We start from the raw sequence: 22,227 nt of genomic DNA on the forward strand, positions 1-22,227 counted from the left end.
TTGAAAACCCACTTAGAAAGGAGATGCAAGCTATCTCCTATCTATGGAAAAGGTGATGCAAACTAGTCGGTGCTAGCACAAGGGGGGGCAAGTAGTGCTTTGGTGCCTCACACTTTCAATCAAGCAAGATCGGAAATAAAGTGTGTGAAGTACATCATTAAGGATGAAATCCCTTTTAGGGCAGTGGAGGGGACGGGGTTTAGGGAATTTATATGTGATCTTCAACCTAGATTCTTGATCCCTAATAGGAAGAAGGTTGCTAAGGGAGTGTGGGATTTGTTCTTAGTCGAGAAGACTAAGATTATGAGTGTGATAGGCGATCAAAGAGTAAGTATCACAACCAATACTTGGACCTCTATCCAAAACATCAACTACATTGTAGTCACCGTCCATTTCATGGATCATGAATGAAAATTGGATAAGAGGATAATAAATTTCATTAATATCACAAGTCACAAGGGTGATGACATTGGGAGATGTTTAGATGCTTGTTTGAATAGTTGGGGGATAAAGGTGTTTAGCATTACAGTTGATAATGCTAGTGCAAATGATGGGGCGGTGGAGTATATGGCCAAGAGGTTTAAGTCATTGAACACTCTTATGCTTGACGGAAAATATTTGCATATGAGGTGTGCTTGTCACATTCTTAATTTGGTTATTAAGGATGGGTTGAAGGAGCTTTCTAGCTCAATTGAAGGGATTAGAAATTGTGTGAAGTACATACATTCTTCACCATCAAGGTTGGATAAGTTCAGGGATTTTGCCATTTTAGAGAGTATGGATAATATGGCAAACATTCCTTTGGATGTGGCAACAAGGTGGAATGCCACTTATAAGATGCTTGATGGTGTATTTAAGTATAAAAATGTGTTTGCTAGGATGGCGGACGAGAATGCTCCATTTGTTGCTTACTTTAATGAGCTTAAGAGGGATGGAAAAAATAAACCTTGTGAAGAGAGTTGAGCCACCAACTGAGTCTTATTGGGAGAATGCACAAGCCTTTGTGCATTTTCTTGAAAAGTTTTATGAAACCACCCTAAAGTTCAGTGCCACCAAAACTTGTACATCCAATATCATGTTTACCGAATTAGTTGGGTTACAAGTTGAGATTGAAAGAAAAATTAAAGATGGGGGGAATGAAACTTTGCAAAAGGTGGCTTCTTCAATGAAGCTCAAGTGGGATAAGTATTGGGGTAGCTTTGAATGTGTCAACAAACTTGTGTTTATAGGGAATGTGTTAGACCCTAGATGGAAGCTTGCCTTGCTCAAGATTAGCTTTCGCAATCTTGGAGCCGAACCTTCAAATGTTGAAACTATTAGGGATGAAGTCAAAAGTGTCTTGCTTACTTTGTATAATGAGTATAAAGGGGTTGGTAACTTGGGTCCTGTCGAACAAAAAAAATTCACAAAAAAATTGAAACGTGGGATTGGATAAGTCCCACAATTTTGATACCCGTTATTTGCCACGTCTAGCAAGCAGCAAATTGAGGGTAGAGATAAGGCTTAACAGCCATCTACAAGAAAGGGGTTTTGGAAACAAGTGGGGGTCTAACCACTGAAAACTCTTAAGAGAGGTTAATGGCTCCTATTTTTGGGGGAGCTGATTATTCAATTTTCAGTTAAACATCCTACACTAAGAAGGTCTCTAGCTTATAAAGAGGACAACAGTAAAGAAATTGGGAGATAAGAAAAGAGAAAGAGAAAGAAACGACAGAAGAAGAAAGCCTTCATTTTTGGTTGGATGATAAATCCATATAGGGTGGCAACCCTCAAATAAAACTCTTGGATGGTAAATCCATAATGGGTGGCAACCCTTAAATCATGAACAACAAATCTATGAGAGGATTCCTGTTCAACAAAGCTCTGCCGAGCAAAAGGAAATCCTTTGAAACAGAAATGGTATTTTGAGGGTTAATTCCAAAATGTACAAAAAAAGAGAGCATGAATTACCTCTTGGACTCTCTGACCACTCCTCTCCATCTCTGCTTGAGAAAGCCTTCATTTTTCTCTCTGAGCAAACTACATCAAAAAATGAAAAGGATGTTAGTCATGAAGAAAAGAATAAGCAATGAAAAAATGGAGATATGCAAAAAAAAAAAAAAAAGGTAGGCCATGTTTTTTTCTGTCACCTCTTGGATGATCCGCTTGTTGGGCATACAAGTAAAACAAACAAAAAAAAAAAAAAAAGAGAAAGAAAAGTGGTTGTACTCCACTTGTGTTTCTGGAAAAATATAGATGAAGCAGCCATGTTTTTTCTTTTACTGGAGGAAAGCTTGGTGCATGCAATGGACAAAAAAAAAAAGACAACACATTGGTTCTCTTTTGTATGGGCTTGGTGTGGCAGGTTTAGTGTTGCAAATAACGCCAACAACAAAAAAACAGCAACCAAGAAGAAAGAGAAGAAGAAAAGTCAACAAGCAAAAATTAAAAAAAAAGGGAAGTGGGTGTACGCCACTTTGTTTAATTTGCATATGGATGAAGTTTGGGGGGGTAGGCTAACATGAAGGAAAAGATGTCAGTTTAGGAGAAGGGGTAAACTGTGACCAACAAAGAAAAGTCGTACCTTGCTGAGGTTTTCTTTTCAAAAAGTCTGACAGTGAGGCAGTAAAAAGTTGATGGCATGAAGGTTGAGCCAGAGTCAGTCTGGCGCTCTAAATAGAGCAGAAGTCTTGGCAATAGCGTAACTCTTCTCCAAGTCAAAAATTACAAGTCCTTCACAGTCTCTATCTCTGAAGTCCTAGTTCAATCGTGATTGGTTTTTGATAAACTAGATGAGCACTAACCAACAGATAAACAAAATATATGTTAAAGGGCCCATAGTCAGATTATTGGGTCATATACCCTTTAATCTTAAAAGCCCAATACATTTAGTGGGTGGCCAAATAATTACCCATTAAATTTACAGAGGCCTAGATTTCCTATCATATGGTTAATGGATTAATTCAACAATTCTCATAGCCATATTTGGGCCCAAGTGCAAATAATGTCAATTTTAGAAAATTAGTGGGTTAATCAAACTTGCTCATTATTTTTCTTGGACATTGACAAAAAGGAAAAATGGTGCAAACCATCCAATTGTTCTCATGGGTCATCTACCCATGAAAATTCCAATGAGATTAAATTCAAATCTCTCAAACACAAATTCTCAATTAGTGGGTCATACTTACCCATTAATTCCTAATTTTTCCCATGGATCATCTACCTATGCAAATTTCATTGAGATTAAATTCAAATATCTCAAATAGAAATTCTCAATTAGTGGGTCACACTCACCCATTAGTTTCCAATTTTTCCAATAGGTCATCTACTGATGAAAATTTCCAAATTGTCTCAAAGACACAAACTCTAAATTATTGGGTCACACTTACTCATTAATAAAATCAATTTGGAACTACGTCGGTTTGATCCCATTAAGAGTACGTACGCAGTCTAGCATCTCAATAGACGCAACTGCAACCAAGTTTGAATCACTAGTTACATCAATCAAATTCCCACAAATTAAATATCCACCTTCACACAAATCAATTTGGAACTACGCCGGTTTGATCCCATCAAGGATATGTAGGCAATCTAACATCCCAATAGACGCAACCGCAACCAAATTTGATTCCACAAATCAAATATCTACCTTCACACAAATTAATTTGGAACTATGCCGGTTTGATCCCATCAAGGGTACGTAGGCAATCTAGCATCCCAATAGACGCAACCGCAACAAAATTTGATTCCACAAATCAAATATCTACCTTCACACAAATCAATTTGGAACTACGCCGGTTTAATCCCATCAAGGGTATGTAGGCAGTCTAGCATCCCAATAGACGTAACCGCAACCAAATTTGATTCCACAAATCAAATATCTACCTTTACACAAATCAATTTGGAACTACGTCGGTTTGATCCCATCAAGGGCACGTAGGCAGTCTAGCATCCCAATAGACTCAACCGCAACCAAATTCTAGCCAATCAAATCTCCACACAAATCAATTCCGAACTACGTTGGTTTGATCCCTTTGAAAAGTTACATAGGCAATCTAGAGATTCAATCTAGATACAACCATCCCAAACACAATTCCATATCGAATCCCTGGTTCATTCAGCTAAATTCACTCAAACACTCCTCAATCAAATTCATTCAAATTCCTCCATTTACGATGAGGCATTTATTCATTGCGAATCTTTGAACTACGAGTGACTTTATTCCAGTAAGGGATACGTAGGCATCCTGAGGTTGGACTTGGGAGCAGCTGCAAAATCAAACACACATGTTCTGTTTCTTTATGATGGAATCAAAAGGTGTTCCCTTGAAGCAAGAGATTGTAATTAAGAGACTTGCGTCTCGAATGGGTCGAACCTAAAATAATAAAACCTCATTATTTAATTAGTGGTGGTGAAATTATGTTGGGAGGTTCACATTTCCCTTCAATAAGTCCTCTACAAACACTAGATGTAGGGGATGAGGAAGGTTTGGAAGATGAGCTTGATGGTGATGATGCTCATTCTCAAATGTTGAGGGAGATGTTGCTTCAAAGAAGGAACAACAAATGGAGATCTCTAATGAAGTTGATAAATACTTTGCCGATCCATTTGAAAACCCAAGGAACAAAAACTTTAACATTTTGGATTGGTGGAAAGGGAATCAATCAAGATATCCAATCCTTTCCAAGGTTGCCAAGGACATATTTGCAATCTCTTCCTCTACGGTTGCTAGTGAGAATGTATTTAGCCTAGGCGATAGGATTGTGGATCCTTTTAGAAGCTCCTTGACTCCAAAAATGGTAGAGGCATTAGTGTGTACTCATGATTGGCATAGGGCGAACGAATTTAATTTATACAAGGAACCAATAGATGAGGAAATTTCTTTTTATAAAGAACTTGAAGAAATTCAAGCAAGTAAGTATTTCAATTATTTATCTTTAGATTTTATTGATGCTTTGATGGTTTAATGCTTCTTCTAATATGTACATTTTCTTACATATATATATATATATATATATTTTCATGTAGTGGCCACTAAGGCTCAAGGTGGTAATGCTCAAGTTTCAACTTCAACAAGCATTTTGCCTCCTCCAACTCCATCACATTTGTAATGCTCAAGTGAATTGCCTATTTTTGTTTGGGTTGTAAACTAATTCAAACTTCTTCTTTTGTTTGGGTTGTCAACTAATTAAAACTTCTACCTTTTTTTGGGTTGTAAACTAATTCAAACTTACACTTTTACTTTTTGGGTTGTAAACTAATTCAAACTTCTTCTTTTATTGGGTTGTAACTTGTAACTTAAGTTTAACTATGTCGTACTTTTGACTTTGGATTTGGATGTTTAGTTTAGTTTTAGGCATCAATTTATGTTTTGAGCATGTTTGAATGTAGTTTTACAAAAATTAGGCTTAAGTTTCTTATTTTATCATGTTTGCCCAAGTAGCTGTCCAAAACAATCCTTAAAACATTGCCCAACAAAACTGGGTTAAAAACTGCATTCAAATATCAAATTGCAGTCCAGAAAATATAAAGTGGGCTAAAAAGTTTTGGTCAAAAAAGCCCAATCTGTTTGTTTCGGTAAGCCACCATCAAACCGCCCCGGCCGCTACTTGCGATATTACCGATAGTCGGAGAACCGACTTCAAATCGGTCGGCGGTGGTTTTAATTTTTGGTAAACCAATTACCATCGGTCAGTCAAGAAGATACTTGCTCATCGGTTCGGTTACCAAACCGATTCCAGCCCTAGGTTTTATTATTACCTTGTTTATTTGTTTTAATTTACTTATTTACTAATTAAGTTTTCTTTTATACTTTGCTTTTTGGATAGCGTGCAGTGGAATGCGAGGATAATATGAATCTCTCACTATGGGATCCACTAAGAGCATGTCCCATCTAAAAGGCTAAGGCTAAGGCAAATGCAAGGCAATTACATTATTCACATGAATAGTGGCAGCCTTACCTTTTTTGTTCCACCCAAAAAGGCTAGGGCAAGGGCAAGAAAAAAAAAGAATATGCAACAAAATATAAACTTGTTATGTATTTATAAGGAAAGTGAATAAAATTGTTATGTATTTATAGGGAAAACATCCATAATTTTTTGGTTTTTTTAAAAAAATTGAATTTTTTTCCATTTTTTCAATTTTTTGAATTTTTTTGCTCGCTGATGTCAGCGCCTTCGGGCTGAAGCCTAGGCAGGATCAACCTTTGGGCTTGCCTGGGCTGCTGGTTGCACGCTGGAGGTCCAAACCCCTGCAAAGGGGCTTCTTGCCCTGGCAAAAGGGCCTGCGCTGGACATGCTCTTATATGAGAATGTTTTGAAAAAATATGTTGGGCTCTTACTTTTTGTTAACTCTTTTCAGGCCCATTGTTCTCCATTGGGTCTCTTAAAATGTGAAAGGGAAGGCTCCAACATTTGGAGACCAAAAATGTAAAAACTAGAATGAACAGGCCCAACATTTGAAAAATAAAAACGAACAGAACAAAAGAAGCCCCGACTTCTTCGTTTTGACACAAAAGCTGACGAAGAAGGCAGGTGCCACTTCTAAACCCTTCTTAAACCCTAGCTCCTCCTCTCTTGCCTCTAAGAAAGGAAAAAAAAAATTCACAGAACTCGTTCAATCATTCAGTACTCTGACTTCATTCTTGGACTCCCTATGCTGGCATAATGCTACCTCACTACAATTCGTTTCCTCACAATTCCAACCAAGTTCACGTCAATGGTAGCTCTGCTCCATCTCACCAGGTATCTCTCTCCTACACTGCCAGGCACTCGTAGATGCCAATAATTGCTTTTACAAACTTAAAGCTGCTTTGTTTTGTTTTCCTGGGTTTTGGTTTTGGTTTGTTTAAGCAGCAGCGGATTATGCAATCTAATCCAGGGCTAAAAAATTTGTCTTCTAATATGTTGCAAACTCTTCTGCAGATTCAACCTCAATTGGGTATCAAGAATAATCAAGTTCCAATCCCGTTCAGTAATGCTAATGCACATTTAAGCAATGGGCATGGAGGGGCCATGCCCAATATGCCACCTTCCATGATAGCTCAACCCAATTTCATGGGTGTACCTAACAACCTTCATCCTATGCAAAGTAACCATCTGGGTATGCCTCAATTCGGTTCTGTTGGTCCTACATCTCAACCAGGTCAGCCCCATGTTGGATTTTTCAGTTCACAAAATAGTGCACACAGTATGAACTCCGTTGCTTCCTTTCCGCTTCATGGGCAATTCTGCAATTTGGTGCAGAATGTGAATCAAGCGGTTTCATCACAGCCGCCTGGGCAATTACTTGGGCATAACCTGTTAAAATTACCACAGCAGATCAACCAAAATATGGGTTTGCCATATGGACAATTCTGTTTGCCAAATCCATTGCAAAATATGAATCAATTTGTGCAAATGCAAATGCATAATCCATCCCAACTTGGTCCTAATTATGCTTTTGCGGGATTGAATCAAGCACCTCAGGCTACAGTTTCTCAAAATTCCCCCTTTTTTGCAACTCATCAGTTCGGTAATGTGCATTCTAATCAGGCAGGCCAGCAAGTTAACCAGAATCAGCAAAACTTGGTTCTGCCTGCAATGCAAGGGACACAGGTAACTTTATTTTGCTTTGTGTGTATATGAAAATATATTCTTTGTGGCAAAATGTTACTTGGATATCTCTCACATATCTCCTAATATTTATTTACATTTTTATTTCTTCTTTTTAAGCTTAGAAAAAAAAAAACAAAAAACTCAGGCTACAGTTTCTCAAAATTCCCCCCTTTTTTTGCGACTCATCAGTTTGGTGTGCGTATCCTAACAGGCAGGCCAGCAAGTTAACCAGAATCAGCAAAACTCGGTTCTGCCTGCAAAGCAAGGGACACAGGTAGCTTTGTTTTGCCCTGTGTGTATTTGAATTTATATTCTTTCTTGAAAAAATATTACATGAATATCTCTCACATATCTACGTTTTTATTTCATCTTTTTAAGCTTAGAAAAAAAAAAAAAAAAAAAAAAAAACTTAATTTTATTCAGCTTAAGGACGTGATAGATTCTGGGACTTCCTTTGTCTGTGCATTTGTATGTGCACTGGGTAGCTAATTTGCATAAACTGAGTCGCTTTGTTGTTGGTTAAGATTGTAAGGACAAAGTTCTTACATTGTGTTGATATAGTAAGGCCATATTTTTCTGAAATCCGTTATTTGGTTATGCCTTCATTTCCTGCCTTCAAATTCTGTTCTCTCTTTTACAGATCTTATGCCAGCATTTTTCTGAAATACATTTTCTTGAAAAGAGATAATTTCTAATTGATATACTATTCTGAATTAGCTGCATCGGTTGTGGTGAATACACATGTTATCAGTTTTTTCAGGGAAATCATACAAACACTGGTGGTGTTTACAGTTCAAATACCAATTGGAAACATTCACCAAGCAAAAGCTTTACAAAGCATCCAAAAAGAGGGGTGCAGCCGCAAGGGGGGTAGGTTTTTCTCGTGTCACTTCAATTTTTTTTTTTCCTTAAGATTTTGACCAGTGACTTGTGATTCATTATAAATATGGTTTGTGCAGATTTCAGAATTCTCAGTTCCATCATATGAAAAATGCAAAGGGGAAGTTTGCTTTTCCTAACGGGAACAAAGGAAAAGGTGTGGTTTTATATATATCTACCAACTTTATTAAGTCTTTTATGTTATAGATAGGAAAATGGTGTGACTTCGTGACGGAGGTACTGCAAATTTGGCTTGTTTTAGTAGAATCCAACTATATATCTACTACTGCTTATTCCCTGTGTGCATGTTCTTCAATATGCTTGATCTGGGATGCAGTAGTCCTTATCAATTTCTTCAATTATATAGAGTTTTATTTTATTTTTTGTGTATTCTCCCTAACCACCTGAAGCTTGTGGAATACCAGTATCATGGAATTTCACTGATAAAACTTGGATTCAAAATGGGTATGACTATATTTAACTGCTCTTCCAAATGTGTGGAATCCCATGAAGGTGGGCTTGAGGTAGCCTAAAACACACAAATTGTTCTCTTGGGTTGCCTTGCGGTGTTACTAAAAGTTCATGGAAAACACCGTACTTTAGACCATAGCATTACAGAAGCTTGCTATATGAGATTCAATGGATATTTACCAAAGAAGAAACAAATTCTCACTGGATTAATAAAACATTAAAAATATTTACAAAAAAATAGAAAAGAGGTTCATGTGTGCTAATTAACTTGCGTTGTTTGATGAAGCCCTGTATCATCTAGTACCCTTTCATATAATTTTTTATAGTCCCTATTTTTCTCCTTTCTGGTCTGTTCTTTCAGTGTCTTTGTTAGGCATGCATGAGTGTGGGTTTGGGAGCTACTGTACACTATGAATCTAAGATTTCATGTTACTTTTAGCGAGTATGGAATACTTAGATCTTTGTAAGAATGATGTAAAATGAATATCTTTCTCTCTCTGTTTCTCCACAAAAAAAGCAGGTTTGATAAATGAGAGCAAAGGAAAGTTTACAAACCAAGGCGGGGAAGGGAAAAGGTAATCTCTGCTCGATCTCTCATATCTTATATTGTTACATGTGAACTAATGAGTATGCTCTAATTGAAATATCACAACTCAGGCTGCCAAATCTTCAGGGTTAATCAGTGAACTTTCCTCTCAGGTGGGAACAGTGATCAAAGTTAAATTATTTAGGGCCTGTTTGGTAACACTTTCATATTTGGGTTTTTGTTTTTTGTTTTTTGTTTTTTGTTTTTGATTGAAGATAGAGGGGAGATGGTGGAAGGAGGGAGGGAGAAGGAAGAAATAAGGGAGAAATTCAAGGAGAATGTGTGAAATAAAAACTTGATAGTGAAAGCTATTTGGAAAATCTTTTATTTTTTTGAGTTTTGTTTTCATTTCAGGTAACCTTACATGCACATTGTCTCCCTCATCCATTGCTCCCTCTTTGATCTCGCTCCCCTCTCCCTCTTTTCTCCCATGCATTTCCTCCCTATCTTTTACTAAAAACAAAAAAACTGAACACCAAAAACAAAGGTATGGGCCTTTAGTTGATTATGGCAGTGTCCAAAATATAATAGCTTCTTTGAGTAGTTGAGTAGTCAAGTAGGACTGTCATTTGGCGAGCTGAGGGCACATGTGAGCTTCACCAAGATATGATGTGCTTTGGCTGAGCTCACCCCAACCTGACCTTTAATCCTAGGCATTGAGATTGAAATCAGCCCATTATGTAGACTTGTATTTGGGCTGAGACACTGACAGCATGAAATAGTTTGAAGATTTGGTTTTAATCAACAGTTTCAAACTTATTTAAAACATGAGTTATAGGTTGGGACTGTTAGGATTGGGCTGATCTATGCTTTATTCCATTTTCCAGGCCTAAAAGCTTTTTCCATAATCAGCTCTGTCCAAGTTCAAAGACAGTCAACCTAAAAAGTTTGAGCTGAACAAGTTAGGGTTTGAAATAGCTCAGCCAAATTGACAGTCCTAATTACTATATCAACAGCATTAACGGGGTCCTTATTCTTCCTCACTCTTGTTCTTCCTCCCTGCTGCACAGTAACATTAGCATTGAAAGTTGACCAATGTTTTCAATAACAACCATGTTTTGACTTTAATTTCAAAGCCTTTGAAAATATCAATTTTAATATAATCTGAAAATTGGTGACATTATAAAGTTTCTATAAGAATGAGTTGATCTGTTTCAAGGATAGAGATAACAGGGGACTTCCTCTGTGTAAGTTAAGATGATTGATATTTCTGTCATATGTGAATTCCAAAACTTTTAAAGCTTTTTACACTGATGGCCTGGTTCCAAGGAGCACTGATAGGAGTTGAAAATTAAAATGTTTTTGTGCTTTACATAGCAATATATGGAAAAATTTACAGACATGAATTAGCTTTACATTCACAGCATCCATAATCTTTACGTCTTGCCTCCTTGTGTATGAGCACTCTTATATGTTACTCCAGTTTCTTAATGTAATCTCATCACTCTTTTTTCTCGAATGGACATGAATTCTTTCTGTCTCAAATGAGAAGATCTCTTTCTTTGCCCTATACTGAACAAGAGATTCAGCGGTGGCGTGAAGAACGCAGAAGGCACTACCCATCAAAATCCAACATAGAGAAGGTTTGCCTGACTGAGACGTGCCTGCTTTTTCTTTCCCCATCTAATGTAGATGTCCTGATATTAAAATATCACTTGCAGAAGCTAAGTGAAAAGCTGATAAACTCAGAGGTCATTGAGAGAGAGGCCAAAATGCGACGAGAGGTATGCTTATTAACTCTCTCTCTCTTCTGATTGTTTATACACTAAAATCATTGAACAAGACTGAGCAATACTTTTGCTCAAGTTATTGACACCTGGACCAACTGAGCTAGTTTTGGTTTACGTTTTGCCTCTTATAATAACTTGTCACTTGTGCATGTTTCTAATTGTCAGATAAATTTAATTGATACTCGAATAGATCACAGGTATTTCATTAAACCTGAAATTTGGCTTATATCCAGATTATGTCATGAAAGCTCTTCGAGACTGCCTTTCTTGGTTATATCTCTTCCCTAATATGTGCACACTTTTGCCTAGACCTTGGCTAACGTCCAGATCGCAGGTTACTGTAGATAGTCTAGGGGGAGAGGGGCATTGTGATCATTACAATAAAAATGGAGAAAGCCCTTTTATGTTAAAGGTGGCATAAGAAACTCCCTGCCCCAAGTTAATCCATTCAATACTCAAGTGCAGGAAATTTAATGTGTTTTGTTTTTTTCTTTATTCTTTTCTTACATGCTCCAAAAACCTCTTATGTTTCAATTTAATTTCTAACTGGTCTGTATCTAAGCTTGTTGCTTGAGTTAAATACACTATCAGCATTCAGTAAATGTTAAGGACCTTTGTTGCAGCAACTGAAGGAGATTCTTACAAAGCAGGCTGAGTTGGGAGTTGAAGTTGCCGAAATACCATCATACTACCTTGAAGATTCAAATCAAGGGCATAGAACAGAAGACAATAAGTCTTTCACTAAGAAGGGGAGATTACCAAACAATTTTGGTAAGAGAGAAAAATATGCTAAAAAGGATCGGTTTGCCAAGAGGCAAAAATCTCATCACAAGGGTTCATCTAATGACCCTTCTTTCAGCAAAAGGGAGCCAACCTTACTGCAGAAACTTCTTAGTGCAGATATAAAGAGAGATAGAAGCCGTCTGCTGCAGGTGTTTAGGTTCATGGTGACAAACTCTTTCTTCAAAGATTGTCCTGACAAACCTTTGAAATTTCCTATGGTAGCTGTTAAAGAAAGTGGGTGCAATGAAGACATGGCTGAAGAACTGTCTTCACTTGCAGCGAAAGATGCTTCTAAAGGCAGTGACAATTCCATGGTTGAAATAATTCATAACAATGATTATGAATATCATAATGATGTTTGTAATTATGATGATGGTGGTGATGAAGATGATGAAGAAGAAGAGGGAATTGAGAGAGCTGAGGAAGAAGAGGGAGAAATCATAAACTAGATATGCTACCTGAGTTGGTTAGTTTTTACACAAGCGACATTGGGGGAAGGACGAATCGTACATTGGACTTCAGTGTAAGGATGGATGCTCCTACCACTTCAGCTACAAGTCCCTTCTTGAGTTGATTATTTCTATCTCCCTTAAATTGTACAAAAATGTATCATATGATTTTCTTGTTAAATTCCTGTTATCTCATACAACACTGAAGCGTGTGCTTTAATTAGTTCTTTATTAACAAGTGAAACGGCATGTAAGAGATATTTCTATTCATATTTCTTGTTTCTTGTATAACAGAAATCAAACTTCTCTTATCTTGTTAAGGGAAGATTAGATTAAAGGGGCCTTTTTGCAACAGGTTACAGAAACAAACTCCTTCCAGCAATAAAACTGAACCAATTGCGGTGGATTCAGGGATAGAGTCAATATTTCAAAATGGATTGGGTTGAATTTACTTCAGGGATGGAGCGAGGATTTCAAAATAGATTGGGTTGGATTTACTTTATGGAAAAAAAAAATCACCACAGAAAAATATATTAGTAAAATAGTTTATAGAATATGACGATACAGTATTTGAGCATGAATATTCAACTTTAGGACAAACAACACCATTAAAAATAAGGCTTTAGTGCTACAGTGCCCCTTGAAACATTGGTCAATTCTCACTTTACCCCTTGAAAGTTAAAGTAACCCACTTTGCCCCCTTAACCAAAGTTTGATGTTCTACATTGCCCCTACTGTTAACTCCATCCAAAAGTTTGTTAAGTTTGATGACGTGGCAGGGGGTATTTTAGTAATCTTGTGCACCTAAGCTTTTTAATTACTTTAAAAAATTAAAATACAAACATAAAATTGAAAATAAAATAGATTTTAGAAGGAAAAAAAAAAAAAAAAAAACCCATACCCATCCCTTCTCCCCCAGTCCACCAAATCATCCCCTTCCTTCTTTGTCCTTATAACCCCCCAACACGTACGAAACCCATCGCTCCCCCAACCCCCAACCCCTAACCCACAACCCACAACCTACCCTTCTCCTTATGCAGAACAGAAAGCCATCACCCTCCCCAACCCGCAACCCACCCCTCCCCAACCCCCATACCCATTAATTAGCTTTCAAGTTTCATGACTCCCGTCCCAAAAATCAAAACAACAAAAAACGTGGAGAGAGAGAGAGAGAGAGAGAGAGAGAGAGAGAGAGAGAGAATTCAATTTTTTTAAGTTTTAAATTTTATGTTTGTATTTTAATTTTTTAAAGTAACTAATTTTTTATCCATGATGAAGGTGGGCTCCACTTTGCCACATTACCCACTCAAATTTGTGACTAAAAAACTTAGGTGCACAAAATTACTAAAACACCCCTACCACATCATCAAACTTAATACACTTTTGGATGGAATTGACGATAGGGGGCACTGTGGAACATCAAACATTGGTCAAGAGGGTAAAGTCGGTCACTTTAACTTCCATGGGGTTGTATGGGCTTTTTAGTTTTTGCAGCTACTGATGGGCTTGGGGTGCTGTAAAGAGCCAAATGTATGAAATTACCCCTTGAGTCTGAGTTCAATGATCAAACCCCAAGAGTGTTTCGAAAGGGTAGCTGAGCCTTAGGAAACACCTTGGTCTTCTTCACCAATGAAACCGACAGTCGCTTACAGATAAATTCTTAGCTTTGCATGAGAAGCTTGTGGCGTGGGAGCTAAGCATTCATGAGTTTAGCATGAGAGAGAGAAAGAGTTGTGATTTCCTATGAGAAACAGAGGTTTAAAGCAAGGGGGAATAGATTTTAATGGGATTCGTTGAGAGAGAGAGAGAGAGAGAGAGAGAGAGAGAGAGAGAGAGAAATATATATATATATATCAGACTCTGGAATGGCTTGCTAGAGGAGAAAATGGGAGAAGATAGAGGAATAGGGCTCGAAATTGCAGAGGTTTAAGGGATAAGAGATGAAACTTGCTCTCTGGATATGGGTTGCTTGCCCTTTTTTGAGTTGTTTTGGTGGGTAGAAGGTGTCTTCCTTTTATAGGTGCTGGAAGCTCCTTCGTCCCAAGAAAACCCTAGTTGGTTTTCTCCAATTTTGCTAAGTCTTCTCCTCTATTTCTCTTCTCTTCCTTCAATTCAACCTCTTTTGTGAAACCTTCCTTCATCCAAACACACAAAGACAAGATTTTTGGGAACTCTAAGACCTTCCCGTAGTTGCTTCAGTGTTAAACTCTTATTTTTGGCTACTACCTCACCTTGTTTCCTTCCTTATTTCATGGCAAGAGCTGGTAGGAGAAATGAGTGGGTAATGGTGCTAGTCTAAAGGGTGTTTTGCTCAAGTATCCTTTGGTTTTTTGGATGGCTTGTGTTGGGATTTGTCTTTGGCCATGTGCTGTTGATTCCCAGCAGCTTGCATACATAGGTAACCTTTGGCTTTTATCGTTGTTTTGTCTCCAGCCATGTGCTTGAGACTTTTAGATATTTCATAGGTCATTTGGGCCATTCTAAGGTGATGGGTTAACCCATTAATGGAATGGGCTAATTTCCTAGAGTATTGGCCTATTTTTCCTAAAGTATTGGGATATTTTCTCTCCTTTATGCTTACCCACATATTAGGCTCAAGAAATGGGCTTGAGTTTCTGGGCTCCCAAGCAACCCAAAACTTCCATTTCTCGACTCATCAATGGGTCTCATGAAAACTCGTAACCATCCATACCGCAACCCGCTCAGAAGCCCAGGCATTCGCGTGGCTTGGGCCCACTTAAAATTGTAGAGTAGCGTGTTGCTTATTTGCTTGGCGTGGCATGTGTGTAAGCGCATGTGATGAATTATTGAGTACCCAAGTTAGGTTTCTTCCCAAATTAGGTGTTGTATTGGGCTAGAAATATATTTGGGCCAATCCTTAGAGTTTTTGGGCCTCAACATTTGCCCCCTTGATTATTGGGGCTATGAATGTTTATTGAAATAGTCTGAATAATCAATTTCCAGCCCAAAATAAATCGCAATCGCATGGCATGGCATGGGTTTAGGAGCAACTCAAGGATAACCAATTAAGGGTCTCTGAAATTACAGCTAGGTTTTTTCCAGGAAGGTTTGAGGGGTCGCAATGGTCCCGCTTAAAACTCAATCCTTCTTAAACACCGAGGATGTTGCCTTATAGAACTTTCCTAAACACTATAATTTTGGAGGTCACTTACTAGAGTTACCAAGAGTTGGCCTATTTTGTGGCATGACAAAGAAGAAAATGATTGGTGGATTAGCTCAAAATAACTTAGCTTGCATGATTTATTTGCTTGAGTGAATAGAGAGGCTTGATTTTGCATGGTTAAGAGTTGCATTGACTTGTGTGTTTGATATTAGTTTTTATGCTTGATATTGGCTTGCACGCTTGATTTTGACGTGTATATTTGGTATTGTCATGTATTCTTAGTATTTAGCTTGATGCTTGGCAATGGCGTGTATGCTCGATTTTGGCTTGATGCTTGGCATTGGCGTGTACGCTTGATTTTGGCTTGATGCTTGGCATTGGTGTGTATGCTTAATTTTGGCTTGTATGCTTGGATGCTTGGCATTGGCATGTACGCTTGATTTTGGCTTGTACGCTTGGTATTGATTTGTATGCTTGGCTTTGGCTTGTATGCTTGGTATTGGCATGTAGGCTTGGTATTGGCTAAGGTGGCATGGTTTAATAAAGCTTTTGGGATATTTAGCATGGTGGATGTCATTTGACAGTAACCAGATGTGCTAGTAGATGGTGGGGATCCAATCTTGGAGTTGTCTATGCAATTAGCTTTGATTCACCATTGTGTTTGAGTTTACAGCACTAACCTTAGAACATTTGAATTTGGCAGACAAAACCTCAGTGAAGGTGATAGCGTGCGACATGATGGCTAGATATTGGAAGAATGCTTGAAATAAGGCATGTGCTAGAAGGATGTTTGAAATAAAGCATGTGCTGGAAGAATGTTTGAAATAAGGCATGTGCTGGAAGGATGTTTGAAATAGAGCAGGTGCTGAAAAATGTTTTGTTTGACATGGAATAGGGCATGTGCTGGAAGAACGTGACTTGGCTTGGCATGATTAGCTTAAATTTTCTATGAGGATGTGGATAATATAATGGTTGAGTTGAATCAAGATATAGCTTGGTCTAGCATGAGGGTTCACTCTTCCGGCAGCATGAATATAGAGCTTGTGTTATTTTTCAAGAGCATCTCATACAACGCATCATTATCTTCCATGTTTTGCTTGGCTTGAATCTTGGTTACTGCAAGCATATTTTGGCTTACAACAGCTTGAGCTCTTTACAAGTGGCTGCTATCTTTTCCTTTAGTTTGGCATGGCATGCTTTATTTTCTGATTTTCTCTCATTCTCTTCTTTCTTCTTCTTCTTCAAGAACCAAACCCATAGGTATTGTTCATCGGTACAGAAGTTAGATTTTGGAAGCTCATATTAGAAAACTTCCTTGATGAAAGTTGTTCATCTGCTCGATTACTATAGCATGTAAAATTAGTATGATTTTTTGAATTTTTCTGATGCCTCAAAGTTGGTTTGCAACTTCTATGTTCATCCATAGTTGGTGAGTTTCTGCATATTCTTCTTCTGCATGCGTCTTTAACTTCTGCTGCTTGGATGATTGCGCTTGCTTCACAAAATTTGCTTGAAATTATGTTGTTTATAACATATCCAAAATTGAGGATCATCCACCCATTGTAGTGCTCTCTACCTCCATTTTTCTAAAGCCTGTTCGTGAGTTGATGTTGATGCCTTTGTTGCATGCTTGTTTTCTATGCTTGAATGCTTGAGTTCCTCTATATTTCCCAGCATTTGTGAACCATAAATCGAATTCTGAGGTTGAGCCTTTGGTTTAGGATTCTAACTTGGTGATAAACAAGAGTCATACAAGCTCACTTGGGTAATGCATGCCAAGTGTTTGTCAAAATATCTCAAAGTACCTTGTGGGCTGTTCTTTGAACTTTTGAAATGTTTCTCTTGGAATCTGAGTTGGACATGAAAACAGACTTCTCAATGGCTGTGTTGGAACTGGTCTTGTGCCATTTGAAGGAAAAATGAATTTTTGATGCAATTTCAAAGGGCTAAGCTGCTGGAATTGTGCAGTTTCTGCTGCATAGCATGTTTTGAAAATCTGTTTGACATGCTTCTCTAGTTCTAATTGCAACGAAATTTTGGAACAATGAAGCTTGATATGTCTAGTTCAAATATGGAAGGTTTGGGATTTGTTGGTTGTAAGCTTGATTTCTAATGATTTTTCAAAGGTGGGATGTTCCAGCTAGAATGGTTGGAAAGTTTGTGTATAAGTTTTGTTTGACATGTTGCTTTTGTTTGAGAATTTGGCATGCCATTTCTCTTGGCATTGAGTGCTGATATGGGCATTGCTAGAGCATGATCTTGAGCAATACTGTTGTGAGAGCTTGGTGTTGTATGGTGTTATCGCAAGAGCATGAGTTCTTCAATTTGCTTGAAATGCCTGAGTTGCTTGGAATGCTTGAATGAAATGAAATATCTTGGCATGTGGATTGGTATTACGCCCTGTGAATTTGTCAAATGCTTGATAGATGAGTTTGCTTGCACTTTGAGGAAATTATGTTTGCAGCGCCTCCCTTTGTGTATGAGTACTTTTTCGGCGCCTGATTTTGGCTAACGTGTTCTCTTGTTTAGAACCTCCAAAGCATGATAAGTCTAATTTTCTAGGATTTTGATAGCATTAAAGTGAGTTTTGGTTTATTGCAACTTGTCTTTGAAAAAAAAATTATGCTTCAATAATGATTATGCTTCCGGCACCCCCTTTCTGTAACAAAATGATCCTAAATTAATAGTTAAACATTAAATTATTCAAGGAAAATACAATTTTACCTTGAGAATATTGAAATGATTTAATAGTTGACTTTTATTCGGGGGAGATTAAATGATTAAAATACGATAAAATAAATTGAAATAAACAATAAAATAAAAAGATTTGAATTAATTAAGGTTTTTGAAAATTACAGATGTTATTTAATATAAAAAGGGGCAAAAGGTCATTTTAAGTTTGGGAAGGAATTTGGAAATGCCGATTGGATTGTTGCATAAAGCACTTCGAGACGAGTACGTAGACACGTAGTGGGCTCAAATTGGAGTTGTAACGAAGAAATGGCGATCAAGAATAGGCCAGTGGCATAATCGTAAATATTTTGAAGTTCAGTTTTTTTTTTAACCCAGAATTTCTTCACTTGGGCAGCTCGACCAGCCAACTGCAGATCGTGACTTCTCCCAACCTCGGGCATCGTTTCAAGCAAGACCGATCCCAGACGAATTACCACACTTCCCTCTTCTAGCCCCAGCCCTTCGCCACCTCTATCCGCCGCCGTAATTGCCGGAATCAGCCATGAAACATGCGGTTTTGGATAGATTTTTCTTAAACTTTCACCGGCCGTTTCTTCCTCCTCCGGCCACCAAACTGATCAAATAAGGTATGCTTTTCCACCTATTTTTCAAGCTCTAGCTGATGATTGGGTAGGATTTGATTGATTTGTAGCCTAGATAACCCGAAATATGAATTGAAAAATGGTCGATTTCGGATAGAAGTGGCAGGAGGATTGCGGCTTGGCCTGGGAGGATTGTGGCTCTAATAAAAGTGGTATCTCCAAGGCCTGTGAGGATTGCGACTCGAATACATAGGTAACCTTTGGATTTTATCGTTGCTTTGTCTCCAGCCATGTGCTTGAGACTTTTAGATATTTCACAGGTCATTTGGGCAATTATAAGGGAATATGCTAATTTCTTAGAGTATTGGGCTATTTTTTTCTAAAGTATTTGGATATTTTCTTTCCTTTATGCTTACCCACATATTTGGACTGAAGAAATTGGCTTGAGTTTCGGAGCTCCCAAGCAGCCCAAAACTTCCATTTCTCGGCTCATCAATGGGCCTCATGAAAACTCGTAACCATCTATACCACAACCCGCTCAACAAGCCCTAGGCATTCACGTGGCTTGGGCCCACTTAAGCTTGTAGCGTGGCTTGTTGCTTATTTGCTTGTCGTGGCACGTGTGCAAGCGCATATGACAAATTCTTGAGTATCCAAGTTGGGTTTCTTCCCAAGTTAGGTGTCGTACTGGGCTAAAAATATATTTGGGCCCAACCTTTGGTTTTTTGGGCCTCAATAGGGGTAAAGTGAGAATGACTAATGTTTCCAAAGTGCACTGTAGCAATTAAGCCTTAAAATAATGCACATAAGATATAGGAGAAGACTCAGTTACATTGGAGCAAGAATAAGATAATAGCAACATTTGATATTATTAACCTAGATGTAACCATTAAGACAACATATATCTCTTGTAAAATAAGCAAGAATTTGAAAATATGATTATAGATATAAGTTACCAAATATAGTTGAGATAATAAACAAAATTCAAGATAGTAAATATTTTAGTAAATTTGATTCAAAATCTGATCATGATTTTGGAAGATTAAAGGAGCAAAAAAATCAATTTAGTGACAACATTCACTTGTCCAAAAGGATATTTTCAATGGCTAGTCATGCCTTTAGGTTTAAAAATGCACCATCAATCTTTCAAAGGAAGATGGATAAATTTTTCAAGAAGTATAATAGTTTTTGTAGTATATATGTAGATGATATACTTGTACATGCATAAAATAGGAATGAACATAAAAAACACTTAGAAATAATTTTACAATTATTTATTAAGCATGGTATAGTTATTAGCAAGAATAAGATAGAACCACATAAACAAGATATAGAATTCTTAGGCATGCATGTTAAATAAGGAACAATACAATTACAAGAAATCAATTTGAAGATAAAAAGAAATTGCTTGACCTGGGGATTTGAACTCCATCACCTCTCAAACCGACTTTTGGTTTATGAATATAACAACAACAACAAACAAACAAAAACAAAAAAACAAAAACAAAAAACAAAAAAAGAAGAAGCAAAATTAGCACCATAAATCATTGGCAAAGTCACTTTTTGTTCTTGTAGTTCGATGAAATTTTCACTTTCGTCCTTGTAGTTCAGTTATAGCAATTTGACCCATGTAGTTTGATTTTATTGGAATTTAAAGACACGTCCAAATTTTCGTCCAGTTTGTCGATGGAATAAATGCTTGCCTATTATGTGGAGGGGTATTTTAGACTGAATTTTGGATGAAATTGGATGGAAATTTGGTTGTATCCTTGATTTGCGATAGAATCAAAGTACAAGGACCAAAAGTAACTTTTCCCTAAATCATTTGAGGCATTACACAATTAGGGGCTGCTCAATTGGTTTTGGTGTTTTGGGCTTGGTTCATTATTTGACCCATTTTGTTGTTTCTAAATTAGGGGTGGGCACGATATAGATTAGATTGATTTTACCTCAAAACTATGGCTGAATCAATTACAATATAACAGTTTGATTTGGTTCAGTTTTGACAAAAGTCATAAAGGAAACTGAACCAAAACAAACCAATTTAAGACACTTTGGTTAGGTTCGGTTAAATCGGTTTGGACCTAAGCCCAATTCTCATTCCTTTTGCATTTTTTCAATATTGCTAGCCTAATTACAACCAACAAATTCACAACTTGCTCCATACTTAAATCATTTTCTAGAGTACGAAACCATCCTTAGCTCAAGATGCCATAAAACTTCAAATTTCAATAACTAATATAGCTCAATTCAAGTATCCATATATAGTTATTACCTAATTATAATATTACACATATAAAATATAATATGAATAAATAAATACACATATAAACGATCCTACTTGGTTTAGGCCGGTTTACAAAAATTCAAAATCAAACTAAACCAAACAAAATACAATCCTATTGGGTTTTTAAACCGTTTACCAAACCAAAATGGTAATTACAATTTGATTCAGCCAATTTCATCGATTCAGCCGAATTCATGCCCCACCCTTACTCTAAATGGCCGCAAATAATCGGAGGCTAATGTTTATACCAAAAAGGAATAAAATAAGCGCAAGTATGTGGATGGTCCAGTGTCATTTAACAACTTAAAATGAAGAAATCAATCATTTGCTAATTCTAATTAATTTTGGGAAATCATTTGTCTAAGAGCACTTCCACCCACAAGGGCTAAGTCTAAGGCAAGGGCAAGCAGTGAATAGTGGCAGCCTTGCCATTTGTGGTTCCACCCATGAGGGCTAAGTCTAGGGCAAGTCTAAGGTAATTACTATTCACTTAAATTTATTTTTTAATTTTTTATACTTAAAACATTGATTTTGATAAGCTTTTCGGATAGGATTTTCAATTCCCAAATGTTAATATTTATCGTAAAATCCTCACCTAAAAATCAAGATAACATTTTTGGATAAAATTTTGAAATTAAATTGGTGTGGAAAGTGAACAATATTGGCAGGTATGTATAGAAAAAATTTCCAGAATTTTTTGATATTTTTTAAATATTTTTTTGATATTTTTTTCAATTTTTTTTAGCCAAAAATTGGACAACCGTTGGATTGTGCAAATTTTTTTGATCAGAGGCTCCAGGAGAAGTCACATGGCACGTAACCATTGGGCAATGTGGGCTCAAAAGTAAAAAACAATTTGAAAATCTGCTGTTGACGTCATCTTGCGTCGGCCGAGGTTTGGTGCCCAGCAAGATTAGCCCGTGGGCTTGCCCGAGCTAGTGGGTCCCACGCCATGCCCAGCCGGATTTCCTGGAGGTCTCTTGGGCTCCCAGTATGTCTTTCCCCATTTGGGTCTTATGTTGGAGATGCTCTAAGAGCATTGGCGACAAGGGGCCTAAGGGAGGGTTGG

At 37.3% G+C, this 22,227-nt stretch overlaps 1 protein-coding gene across 3 annotated transcripts; it reads left to right on the top strand.

Moving 5' to 3' along the window:
* The first annotated feature begins 6,360 nt into the window (after window positions 1-6,360).
* NUFIP (GATA zinc finger protein) lies at window positions 6,361-12,783 on the top strand. Of its 3 annotated transcripts, none has more exons than XM_089052871.1 (9): window positions 6,361-6,722; window positions 6,903-7,574; window positions 7,786-7,848; window positions 8,326-8,444; window positions 8,534-8,610; window positions 9,442-9,499; window positions 11,003-11,093; window positions 11,172-11,234; window positions 11,864-12,783. In XM_089052871.1, the coding sequence occupies exons 1-9, from the start codon at window positions 6,645-6,647 to the stop codon at window positions 12,470-12,472; spliced, it is 1,830 nt and encodes a 609-aa protein (XP_088908997.1). In that variant the 5' UTR covers window positions 6,361-6,644; the 3' UTR covers window positions 12,473-12,783. The 3 variants fall into 3 exon arrangements, with proteins under 3 accessions (XP_088908997.1, XP_008231908.2, XP_088908998.1); XM_008233686.3 differs by having other exon boundaries at window positions 9,445-9,499; XM_089052872.1 differs by having other exon boundaries at window positions 8,335-8,444.
* The last annotated feature ends 9,444 nt before the right edge of the window (window positions 12,784-22,227 follow it).

The sequence above is a fragment of the Prunus mume genome, linkage group LG5, assembly GCF_029339155.1.
Source record: "Prunus mume cultivar Tortuosa linkage group LG5, ASM2933915v1, whole genome shotgun sequence".
Classification (NCBI taxonomy): Eukaryota; Viridiplantae; Streptophyta; class Magnoliopsida; order Rosales; family Rosaceae; genus Prunus; species Prunus mume.